The 13,756-nt window shown below is 39.9% G+C and overlaps 1 protein-coding gene across 2 annotated transcripts in view; it reads left to right on the plus strand.

Annotated features, from left to right (window-relative positions):
• Positions 1-13,756, plus strand: part of opcml (opioid binding protein/cell adhesion molecule-like) — a 409,983-nt gene that overhangs the window by 148,082 nt on the left and 248,145 nt on the right. The window contains exon 2 of one of the 2 annotated variants that reach the window (XM_021623816.2): positions 5,998-6,073. In XM_021623816.2, the coding sequence (XP_021479491.2) occupies positions 5,998-6,073 (76 nt within the window). Of the gene's footprint in view, positions 1-5,344; positions 6,074-13,756 lie in introns of those variants that run through there. The other variant, XM_021623815.2, reaches the window with a different exon arrangement.

Genomic DNA, 13,756 nt, shown 5'->3' on the forward strand with positions numbered 1-13,756 from the left:
TTAAGGGGGCTGAATAATTTTGCACGCCCAATTTTTCAGTTTTTGATTTGTTAAAAAAGTTTGAAATATCCAATAAATGTCGTTCCACTTCATGATTGTATCCCACTTGTTGTTGATTCTTCACAAAAAAAAAATACAGTTTTATATCTTTATGTTTGAAGCCTGAAATGTGGCAAAAGGTCGCAAAGTTCAAGGTGGTCGAATACTTTCGCAAGGCACTGTAACTTCTAACCAACATCACTAAAGCGGGTTTATACTTTCATTTTAGTACATCATTTTGCTTTATTTGAACTAATGGTAGCCACCAAGTGAATGAACCGGTTTTGCCAAAAGTAAACGATGTGTAACATCAAGTTTTGCAACAACATCAATGAATGCTGCTTTCAAGCCAATCTACTAAATGTAGACTACAGAAAGAAGTATATAAAACTGATCATGACTAGATTTAAAACTAATTTCGCTGCATTTGTTTAGTCAACATGCAATAATACATGTATTCTATCAATCACTAAAATGAATTCTTTGAGATTAGATTTAACAAAATCAGATTAACTGACTCTAGCCTACCCTTTGAACTGCTGATTATATTGTAAAGGTTTCACAGTTAGCATAATTTTACAGGTATTTTAAGCAATCTAAAAGTTGATGAAGTACTCTCTCTTCCAAATTCCCAATGTATTTTTGAGAAAAATAATTTGGTATCAGCGTTGCTGGCTTCATCAAACCCTTGTGCTTGGTCTTATATATTTGTTTGAGGTCCTATACATGAGGCAAAATTTACCATATTATCCTGGAGGCATACTTACAGAACACAGACTCATTGTACATTGTACAGTCCCTTTTTTTTGCGTGAGTGATATCTTTCAACTTTAAACAATTTGAAATTTGAAAACAAAATCATTGTTTAGCTGTTTTCAATTCTGTGGCTGCATGAAAAATCAAACATAATGTGAATTCAGCAATGCCATTTTTTTTACTTAATCTTTGTGGCTCCCTGATGAAACAGTAGCATCCATTACAAGACAAAAAACTACAGGAAATGTATTTAACTACAGACGTATTATTTAATTGGAGAGGCTCAGCAATGTTAGGATTTTGAAAATTGTGTAGTGTACACCCGACTTTAGTCAACCTAGAATGTTGTGTTGAATAGATTCCACAATTCAGACTTAAAAGAGTGCTTGACTCATTCTCAACACTGTGTGCACCGATATACGCTCTGAAATCTATGCCCACTCTATAGCACCGCCCACTGGGTGAAAACGGTGTGTCCCAATATTGTCTAGGTAGGTAGCTAGGTAACTTGGTTCTTTGCAAACAATTTGCTTAGCATTCATGGAACATTGAAAATATTTGACTGCATTGAGTGCATAAATAAGCCATCAAATATTATTTAAATAAATTATGGAACAGTAAATGAAATTGTTCAACATATCTTTTGTTTTGGGTCAAGGTAGCCAGCTTGCTAGCTGACAGCAAAGGTGTCAGCTAGAGATAAAGTGCAGGAGCTTGCAGGGATTTGTAGTCTTGCATGATGTCTACTTTGATGCTAATTAAGATTTTCAAATCTGAGAGTAAATAGAGACAAATATATTGACAAAAGTCACCTTGTGTGAGAGAGATTTACACGGTTATCCAAACGTCACATCAGTAAAACCTACATGAAACACAGACCTTGTTTGAAGTGGTTCTAAAATCCCCTATGGGAAAAAGGAATGATGAAAAAACGATTGGAACCATTTCCGTGTTTGACCTGTTTTATTGGTATTATGACGAGTCCATTGTGGGGCTCTATAATTATGGGGCATGGCAGCTTTGATACCACAAAAAGTGTGTGAAGTGTGTTAACATCACACAGAGGCAAAATAATCCTACTACTGTAAATACTATATTTTAAAATGGTCAGGACAAAGTTTGTCTCCAACTGCAGAGAAGAGCAATTAATGTTGGCCTGTACTGTCAAGACAGTAATTTTCCCATATTTTTATCTGCAAAGAGTCTTCTTTTCAAACTTTTTCTAACATGCTACAAGTAGACAAAATGTTTCAAACAGACACGTCTCCTACGGGAAGACTTCGAGGCCAACCTGCCTATTTTCTCATCTCACACAAACTTTCGCTTTCATAATTTTTTGGGGGGGGGGTCATATTTCGGACAATGTCATAATAATAAATCACTTCTCAATAAATACATTACCTTAACACATAGACCAGGTATGCAAACATCCCTTTACTAAATCTGATGTTCATCTGCAAGCTTAGTATGGCCACAGCAAGTGTACGGTAAATAACATTGTGTAGTCTTACTCGTTCATCATCAACATTTCTACAGTGCCTTCAGGCCTAGCATGGCGTGTTACATGCGGTTACCATGGGAGTATGTTTCTGCTGATTATGAGAAACAACATGAACCTCTAAGCAACTTAAGGTAGAAGATGCCCCAAAACCAGCAAAAGAAAAGGTTGAGGGTCAAGGCTTTTATCATGAGTGTGGGCTCTGCTTGTCAGTGTGGTCCGATATAGGGCCATTATATTGGCCTAGAATGGTCATTCATTATTAATAGTCTCTGCCGATTGCCTGAGCTGCCCAAAACTGCAATGTCTTCTCTTGAATTTGGACAATTATCCATACGAAATTATTCTTCTCTTTTGAAATATTTGACAATTTAAGCATATTTTTGCTCACTTTGCCATTCCAAATGTTATCAGTGGTTGATTCCATCCATCCCGAGATTATAGTTTCATTTGAGTAACATTTTGATGGAAATTACATCTAAAATGCATTCACCTTCAAGGGAGTGGAATCCATCCTAGGATGACAGCTGAGTTTCCACCCAACTAAGCATAATCACAGATGAGGAAAAACAACATTTACTGTTGCACAAGAAGTACTGTGTGCAGGCCCTTTCAGGGTGAAAGAACACCACCATTCTCTCTGTCCCTGGACTTCTTAGGAATAAATAAGTACTTTCATTTGCTATAGTGCTCACCAGGCCGTGTACCCACCAATGTGCTTGCTGATATCTTTCATGCTTTGCCTACTGTCAAAATAAATGTAGGCTGCATAGCTTGGAAAAATCGCTAGAGCCTCCAAAAAGTACCGCTTTATTATTTAGCCTTCAAAAGTTACATGTGCAGACAAATGTTTATTTTCAAACATTTTGAAAATTAACAAGCTGCCAAAAAATCATGTTTCTTGCATGTTTAGTCTAAATTACAGCAAATTCTTAAACGATGCCATATTCAGAGTTGAGCTCAAGGTCAAGACCTTCATTGACTGGGCTCAGTATCAATGATACTCTAGTTAGCATGCATGTCATTTCCTCCTAGGGAAGTCATATAAAGGTCAGATGAGCCATGCCTACCTAATACAAGGTATCAGCATATCTATGTTGAATATCTCTCCAGGGAACTTAGTGAATAGAGCTATTGATAATTCAGAAAGAAGATGACTGCACATTCAATTAATTGAAGGGCACCATATGCTTAAATCATTTCCTCTGGATTACACAGTCTTACTGTGACTAAAGACTCTTTAAAAGTACTGTAAGTTTCCTAAATATACCTGTGAATTTACTCCTAACCCCCAGGTAATTGAAATGGTAGACTCAGCCATATAGTTAAAAATGTAATGTTCCATCGCACTATATATTGCAGCTTAAAGGCCCACTACGCAATTTGAAAAACAGTAAAACCACAACCCTGCCACTTGGTTTGCTATAAAGTTGAGGGATGTAGAACGTCCTTATATTTTGGGTTATGGTGGGGTTAGACAGTTGCCTAAAGCTCATGGCATGGGGTATTTATAAGTTATATTTGTATATACTGTATAATTAATTTACATTGTCCAGAATGTCTGTAAATATCACAGAGTAGGCCTTTTAATTAAGATGAGGTTGTTCAAGCTGATAAACAGCTCTGATGTTATAGTAAGCCCATCATACACAACATGTTGTCACCCTAATCAGCTGGGGGTGTTTTGGAAACAAGTGTTTCACCGAGACGTTCCCCCCTACCTAGCAACCCACGTTAATTAAGAACACATATCTTAGATTTGCTGAGGTCAGCATGAGGGGTTTTAATTAAAAAGCCATTGAGTTCGATGTGGACGTCGTGCAAACAGACCATGCTCAGGTTGCATCACTGGCTAGATAGAGTTTTAATTAACTCTTATCTTAGCCCAATTTTTTCGGATGGGGTCATCATCATATTTCCCCCACTAACAACCTTATAATAAATTGAACACCGCCTCAGTAAATCCAAGGGACTGTGTGCATGTCAAAACAAACAGTGACCCCTATATCCCTGGCTCCGTCTGCCAAATCAACCCTCATGCATACAAATATGCATATTTCCGTGGATGAAATTAGAAGGGCAATGCTTTGGGTGTGTTAATATGTGATCTGGGATGGAATAACATGCTTATAATAACAATGCGAACTTCTCATAGCGCAGTGATGTGCACTGCATACCCTAGTTCAGGGCTCTCCAATCCTGTTCCTGGAGAGCTACCCCCCTGTAGGTTTTCGCTCTAACCTCAGTTGTAACTAACTTGATTCAGTTTATCAACCAGCTAATTATTAGAATCAGGTGCGCTAGATTAGGGTTGGAGGGAAAACCTACAGCTCTCCAGGAATAGGGTTACTTGCAGCCAAGACCCTGAGGACACATAAGTGCTTATGATAATGCAATGGAACGATGTTTGGGCAGAGCTATTCAACAACCAGCTCATGCCGTACATTGCAAAAACCTATGCATGGTACCTACTGCAGGTATAGGTAAAATGTATTTACTCACAAACTTCACTGGGACCAAATATTGTGTCATTTCAACATTGACAGTATGTCTAGGGCTACACATATACATTTCAGGAATGAGCTGCACACACAAAACAAAATCTCTTTCCGATACTATTTAAGCATTAAATGTACACAACGTTTTATAAGTATTTGAAAATAAATTATGAAAGATATCTCCCAATACATGGCCCCCCATCTCTCACACACGCATGTGCAGACACACACACCTACAATAGCATAGCCTTCCACTTATACTATTCAGCAGAGCATAGATCATTATTGATATGTTAAAGTGAGTACATGTCAGTTGATTAGCTAATCGTTCCCAATACAGTATTCAAATAATTAACTGAATTATGTTAATGATTTAGGCAACCCGATTGGCCTATTAATTGTGGTGATTATTGCCATTATAACGCAGACTAGGATATATAGAAATATATATACAGCCTATAGATTTATCAATACAAATCGCTTGCTTGATCATCCACTGGGGTAGTAAAAATAGCGGGAGTAGGGATGCTGCGCAGATGGTTCACAGTTGTATAACGCGCGCCTGAGAGCACTGACTAGCCTGCGCAAGGCACACACTCATTATGAAGGAGTGATTTCACTTGATTCCGCGGAGCTGGCTGTCTGGTGGATTTAGTTTATGTAGTCTACTTGACAAATAAGAATACACACCTGATTTCAGAGCATACTTGTTTTAGGAGTCACTGCAGTGTTGTGCTGTAGGCTATCGGCAGAACTACCCAAGTGGAGACTTTGCTGATGCATCTTTGCGCGATCATCCATCTCTTGGCGAGTACAAATAACATACACAGAGCAGGGGAGACAGTCTAGCCTACATCAGCTTTCCGAAAAAACACATCGCCTGTTGTAGCTGCTGGACATTTCTTGGAGATATCCAAGAGTACTGGAGCCGCAGATATTGCCTACTTTATTATATTGAAAGATAACACGCCACATTCTCACCTTCTATTTGAGGCAAAGAAATAGAGGTCGACCACCACAACAGCATATTGAGTGGAGTCGAATTGCCGTGGCCATACCTACTTTGCACCGAGCAAGGAATATTTGACATTCAAGTTTCCGTGGAAGTTGAGCAGTGACGGAAAATGGGCATTTATGGTTATTTTGTGGCGCCTTGGAAATGCCTTGTTGTCATCGGTCTAAGACTGCTATTCCTTGTACCTGCAGGAGTGCCAGCGAGGAGCGGGGATTCTTTTTCAAAGGACAACATCACTGTCAGACAAGGGGACAGCGCCGTCTTGAAGTAAGTCATTTAATGTATACCTTATTGGCTTGTTGAATCGTGCCATATTGCGTGGTGGTCTATAGTTAGTCAAAGTGTTTTGGAATTCATTACGGAGTCGTCTTTATATCCACAAATGTACGTTGCAAGCGTGATGTTTAGGTATGTGATAGTGTTATTATTTGTAAGAGATTTAAAAAATAACTACCTCATATATTCATCTCAAGCAAGTTTAATTGTCCATCCATGTTATTGATTCGGTTAAGGTATTTTTAAGGATGCTGTGGGCTGCTGGGATACTCTTATCTATGTGGGGGTGGGTACGGGGTCGTCAGCTGATCTTAATGCAATGTTATATTGAATAGGGCAAACATTTGGATTATTCAGGATGGAATACATTTGACTATTCCCTTATTTGTAACCACACAATATATATATGAGAGAGAGAGAGAGAGAGAGAGAGAGAGAGAGAGAGAGAGAGAGAGAGAGAGAGAGAGAAACACCAGCATAGTGGGTTCAACTCCCATGGGGACCAGTATGAAAATGTATACACTCAGAGAGAGAGTGTCACTCTGGTTAAGAGTGTCAGCTAAATCACAAAAATTAGAGAGGGAAAACAATGTGATCAAATTCTATCTGAATCTCCCAAGTCATGTAAGACTTAATTGAGAGGAGCAGAGCTGTCAAACTGTGTATTCATGCCTGGGGTGACTGAAGGAAAAGTGGCTCTTATGTGGGCCGAGAGTTTCAAGTTCCTTGGTGTCCACATCACCAACAAACTATCATGGTCTAAACACACCAAGAAGGTTGTGAGGAGGGCACGACAACACCGTTTCCCCCTTAGGAGACTAAAAGATTTGGCATGGGTCCTCAGATCCTCAAAAAGTCATACAGCTGCACCATCGAGAGCTTCCTGACCGGTTGCATCACTGCCTGGTATAGCAACTGCTCAGCATCTGACCGTAAGGCACTACAGAGGGTTGTACGTATGCCCACCCCCCCTTCATTTTTACACGTCTGCTTCTCGCTGTTTATTATCTATGCATAGTCTCTTTACAAATTACCTCGACTCCTGTATATTACCCCCTGTATATAGCCTCATTATTGATATGTACATTTATTGTACTACTTTTTGATTGACAATATTTTTATTTACTATTTCTTGAACTGCATTGTTGGTTAAGGGCTTGTAAGTAAGCATGTCATGGTAAACGCCTGTTGTATTCGGCGCATGTGACAAATAAAATTTGATTTGATTTAAATCATAAACATTTAGATACAATCTTAATACCATCTACACATTTCTGTATGCAAGTCAATTCTGATTTACAGAGGCTGTGCCCTTGGTGTCTGCTATTTGGAGTAATGACATGCAGTGGGGCAAAACGTATTTAGTCAGCCACCAATTGTGCAAGTTCTCCCACTTAAAAAGATGAGAGAGGCCTGTAATTTTCATCATAGGTATACTTCAACTATGACAGACAAAATGAGAAAAAAAATCACATTGTAGGATTTTTAATGAATTTATTTGCAAATGATGGTGGAAAATAAGTATTTGGTCAATAACAAAAGTTTATCTCAATACTTTGTTATATACCCTTTGTTGGCAATGACAGAGGTCAAACTTTTTCTGTAAGTCTTCACAAGCTTTTCACACACTGTTGCTGGTATTTTGGCCCATTCCTCCATGCAAATCTCCTCTAGAGCAGTGATGTTTTGGGGCAGTTGCTGGGCAAAACGGACTTTCAACTCCCTCCAAAGATGTTCTATCGGGTTGAGATCTGGAGACTGGCTAGGCCACTCCAGGACCTTGAAATGCTTCTTACGAAGCCACTCCTTCATTGCCCGGGCGGTGTGTTTGGGATCACTGTCATGCTGAAAGACCCAGCCACGTTTCATCTTTAATGCCCTTGCTGATGGAAGGAGGTTTTCACTCAAAATCTCACGATACATGGCCCCATTCATTCTTTCCTTTACACGGATCAGTCGTCCTGGTCCCTTTGCAGAAAAACAGCCCCAAAGCATGATGTTTTCACCCCCATGCTTCACAGTAGGTATGGTGTTCTTTGGATGCAACTCAGCATTCTTTGTCCTCCAAACACGACAAGTTGAGTTTTTACCAAAAAGTTATATTTTGGTTTAATCTGACCATATGACATTCTCCCAATCTTCTCCTGGATCATCCAAATGCTTTCTAGCAAACTTCAGACGGGCCTGGACATGTACTGGCTTAAGCAGGGGGACACATCTGGTACTGCAGGATTTGAGTCCCTGGTGGCTTAGTGTGTTACTGATGGTAGGCTTTGTTACTTTGGTCCCAGCTCTCTGCAGGTCATTCACCAGGTCCCCCCGTGTGGTTCTGGGATTTTTGCTCACCGTTCTTGTGATCATTTTGACCCCATGGGGTGAGATCTTGCGTGGAGCCCCAGATCGAGGGAGATTATCAGTGGTCTTGTATGTCTTCCATTTCCTAATAATTGCTCCCACAGTTGATTTCTTCAAACCAAGCTGCTTACCTATTGCAGATTCAGTCTTCCCAGCCTGGTGCAGGTCTATAATTTTGTTTCTGGTGTCCTTTGACAGCTCTTTGGTCTTGGCCATAGTGGAGTTTGGAGTGTGCCTGTTTGAGGTTGTGGATAGGTGTCTTATATACTGATAACAAGTTCAAACAGGTGCCATTAATACAGGTAACGAGTGGAGGACAGAGGAGCCTCTTAAAGAAGAAGTTACAGGTCTGTGAGAGACAGAAATCTTGCTTGTTTGTAGGTGACCAAATACTTATTTTCCACCATAATTTGCAAATAAATTCATTAAAAATCCTACAATGTGATTTTCTGGATTTTTTTCTTCTCATTTTGTCTGTCATAGTTGAAGTGTACCTATGATGAAAATAGAAAATACAGGCCTCTCTCATCTTTTTAAGTGGGAGAACTTGCACAATTGGTGGCTGACTAAATACTTTTTTGCCCCACTGTATAAGCCATCACATTTAATCTGAATGTACAGTATTTACATTTGGACTGTGCCTAGAATTTGTTTATCCCAAGAATATGCAAATTAGGGAGCGTAACCTGTCAAAATGCTAAGAATGATTCCAATGTTGCTGCCAAACAACATTAGGTTGGGCCTCCTGAGTGACACAGCGGTCTAAGGCACTGCAGTGCTTGAGGCGTCACTACAGATCCAGATCCAGGCATCACTACAGATCCCGGGCTATGTCGCAGCCGCCCGCGACCAGAAGACCCATGAGGCCACGGACAATTGGCCCAGCGTTTTCTGGATTAGGGGAAGGTTTTGCTAGCCAGGATGTCCTTGACCCATCGTGCTCTAGCGACTCCTATGGCGGGCTGGGCGAATGCACACTGGCACCAGTTGTACAGTGTTTCCTCCGACACATTGGTACGGATGGCTTCCGGGTTAAGCGAGCAGTGTGTCAAGAAGCAGTGCGGCTTGGCAGGGTTGTATTTCTGAGAATGCATGGCTGTCGACCTTACCTCTCCCGAGTCCGTACGGGACTTGAAGCGATGGGACAAGACTAACTACCCAATTGGATATCACAAAATTGGGGATACAAAGGGGTAAAAAATAAAAGCATTGTCTTCCATTTTTGCATCAAAACATGTCAAACCCTTTTCAGTTTGCTTCTGCTGTACTATTGGGCTGTTGACAAGCACATTATTGTGGTACTATAAAATAACCAACATGATCTTATGATTTCCCTTCTAAATGTTTTGACGTATTCATTCTGCGTTGTTACAGGGTTAATTCTGCATGGTTACAGGGTTAACCCCCTAGAGTCTATATCCACGCCCCCGTCAGTTTAAGCTAGAGATATCTTTTTGCATTGGAAGCGTCTTAATCCACCAATGTCACACTCCACATCTGTGGTGAAAGGTGACAGAGCTGCAGTGTTTGTCAGACCATGAGACATCCCGAAAATCGGCCTACTCGCAAAATTGGCTGTAGCGTAGTGGTTTGGCCTAAGTTTTGCTCTACGACCCCCTCAAGCCTCTTGCGACTCATCTGAAGTCGGTACAGCCGATCTGCCAACTTCTGTCTGTAGCATCCGAACAGTTTGGGCTACACACTAACATGATCCCTCGGTGGAAGGGGGAGACTCTCATGAACACATACATGTGCTCTAGGATGCCCACAGGCCTCACAAGACTCGTCTGAAGGTCCCCCGGTACCAGTTGAGAAAATAAATGGTACATATGGAGTCTGTTTAGTGACAAAAAATAAGGGGTTAAATACATGTATAAAAAAAATAACAAACGTTCCCTTATCTTTCATAAATCTCTCAGATAAAGGACAGACACTTAAGAACAAACTTTATTTTGATTTTTTTTGGGGGGGAACTATCTGTTGTTCCATGTAGTGGATATTTTATTCAGTATGTTTCTATGGGCTAATAGCAGTAAGGCTAAATACAATTTTACATAAATTATTTTTCAATATATTTTTGGGATACCAAAGGGGTCTTAAGATTCCAAATCAAATATCAAAATTATCCCCCCCCCCCCCCCCCAGACAAGGCTTAGCCTGTAATGGGTTAAACAGAAATAACTCAAAGGTTTAAGTTTTTAGTCTGAGAGGTTAAAGTTCTGGCTATGGTTTGGGGAAGGCTTAAAAAAAAGTAATTAAAAATGACGTGCTATCACAATCAAGTATCTTCAAGTATTATTGCGGCTTGTTAGAGCGTTGTGAACTCTAGCATGTGGTCTAAGCTCCGGCTCTGAGCATCACGAGTTTGCTGCCAATGCTGGGCAATACTTTTTCGTGAGGCATATATCGACGTTCTGGGGACCTTTTCAAACATCCCAAATCACCCATCTATTTCTAGTGATCAGTCTGAAAATAACATTAGGAAGCTGGTGGGGGAAAGCTGTTGCAGAATAAGAAGTGCTTCGAGATGTCATAGTTAACTAGACTGCATCAGTAACCCTCATATTTTATAAGCTATGGCTAAAAACAAAAGTAAATGTCACTGAACCTAATTTCTTCAAAGTATGGAGATGATGATAACAGTATTTCTGCTCACATTGAATATGCTGCACATTTTGACTGAAGCTATCTAGGGTCGGGCCTGGTCAATCTGTGGATGGGAGACCAGGGGCTGTATGTATCAAGAGTCTCAGAATAGTAGTGCTGACCTAGGATCAGGTCCCCTCTGTGCATGAAATCTTATTCATTGTGACCTAAAAGGCAAAAATTATCCTAAATCAGCACTCCTTCTCTGAGACACTTGATACATATGGCACCAGTTGTTGCTTGAAGTGGTGTTGGAGGACCAATAAGGGGCTCTCTTGCCCAAAGGGCAGCGACAGGGACTTAGCGCTGCAAGGGTGACATCTTGAGATGTTAACAGAAGTCCTAAATCTGGGGTTACTAGATATCTTATGACACTTCTAAAGAGTAGATGTGTTAACCACAGGTCCCAACCTGGCCCTAATACCACTGGCCAGCTAATCATCTCTGGTCTGCTGATTAGCACCATTCACTCTTCACCTCTCCATTGTCATAGCCAGTGATGAACGTGGTGTAAATGTTTTGTGTCATACCTAGGTGGGTGCTAGACAATGAGGTAACAGCCTGGGTTGGAGTAGTTGCCATCAGTAGTTGTGGTGACTTTACCCTACCACACATAACTGTCATGTAACCATTTTACAAACAACATATCTACATACATCGACCAGTGCATACCTAGCCTGATTTTTCATGTGATAGGCCGTCATTGAAAATAAGAATTTGTTAGTAACTGACTTGCCTAGTTAAATAAAGGTAAAAAAAGAGAATAAATAGCTGGAAACGGCAGATTATTAATGGAATATAGGCATACGGAGGCCCATTATCAGCAACCGTCACTCCTGTGTTCCAATAGCACGTTGTGTTATCTAATCCAAGTTAATCATTTTAAAAGGCTAATTGATCATTAGAAAACCCTTTTGAAATTATGTTAGCACAGCTGAAAACTGTTGTCCTGATTAAAGAAGCAATAAAACTGGCCTTCTTTAGACTAGTTCAGTATCTGGAGCATCAGCAATCGTGGGTTCGATTGCAGGCTCAAAATGGCCAGAAACAAAATAACTTTCTTCTGAAACTCGTCAGTCTATTTTTTTTCTGAGAAATGAAGGCTATTCCATGCGAGAAATTGCCAAGAAACTGAAGATCTTGTACAATACTGTGTACTACTCCCTTCACAGAACAGTGCAAATCAGCTCTGACCAGAACAGAAAGAGGAGTGGGAAGCCCCAGGGCACAACTGAGCAAGAGGACAAGTACATTAGTGTCTAGTTTGTGCTTTTCTTTAAAAAACAAGGACATTTCTAAGTGACCCCAAACTTTTGAACAGTAGTGTATATAAAAAAATAATCAATATATCCAAACAATCAACATTGGAATAGACGCTTAACTAAGTAGGGCTGTATCTGAATTCAAATGAATGTGTGAAGGCATTCATTTAAATCAAGATGACAGACACTAAGGGGATAATTAGACTATACAAAAGTGACTGAACATCTGAGGCTGGTGCAGTAGACCAGTGTTTCACAACTCCGGTCCTCAAGTACCCCCAACAGTACACCATGTTTTTGTGGCCCCGGACAAGCACATCTTATTCTACTTGTCAACTAATCATCAAGTCCTAATAAAGTTGGATCAGGTGTTTTTTGTCCGGAGCTACAACAAAAATGTGTGTTGTTGGGGGCACTGGAGGACTGGAGTTGGGAAACTGCCGCAGACCACACACATATCCGTGCACCATATCCGGAGGGATATAACGTTTTGGGGGGGTTATTTATTACTAACATTCCATCAAATAATGCAACCAGAAAATGTTAATTTCTATTGTCGTGTCTCTGACTGATTAAATTATAAGAAATGCTATTTTATCAAATCGATTATCTAACGTTTAATTGATTATGTGATTTAATTAAACCATGCAACTATTAAACCATGAATAACCTGGGGCACCATGGAAGCATTCATTTATATAGAGCGGTTATCTCCCGAATCCACTCCCTTAAAAATCTGAAGATCTTTTATATCAATTGCAGTCAATTATTAACTGTCACCTCGATCGGTCTCATTCTTATTGTCGTAAGTACTTGGTTATCTGCACGAACCCTAGCCAATAATTTGAATCAGCAATACACAAATTGGCTTAATTCTTTATTTATTAAATACCTAAATAATCACACAGAATTACATATACACAGGATAGATCATACATCGATTACTAATCATGTCATAAAAGATAAGGTCCCTAGCGGACGAAACCGATATGACGGCTGGTTGGACAAAGAAAGTGGGTTAGGTTTTAATGAAAGAGCGGGAAGTCTGAGGGACAAAGGGGAGTGGGTTTCTATCGGACCTTGAGAAAGAAGCTATGCTATCGTAAATACAGAATGTTATGCATTCTAATAACCGTCCCTATCGGAAAAGGAAAATGCATGATATATACAGTGGGGAGAACAAGTATTTGATACACTGCCGATTTTGCAGGTTTTCGTACTTACAAAGCATGTAGACTTCTGTAATTTTTATCATAGGTACACTTCAACTGTGAGAGACGGAATATAAAACAAAAATCCAGAAAATCACATTGATTTTTAAGTAATTAATTGCCATTTTATTGCATGACAAAAGTATTTGATACATCAGAAAAGCAGAACTTAATATTTGGTACAGAAACCTTTGTTTGCA

This window comes from Oncorhynchus mykiss, chromosome 12, assembly GCF_013265735.2.
Source record: "Oncorhynchus mykiss isolate Arlee chromosome 12, USDA_OmykA_1.1, whole genome shotgun sequence".
Lineage (NCBI taxonomy): Eukaryota > Metazoa > Chordata > Actinopteri > Salmoniformes > Salmonidae > Oncorhynchus > Oncorhynchus mykiss.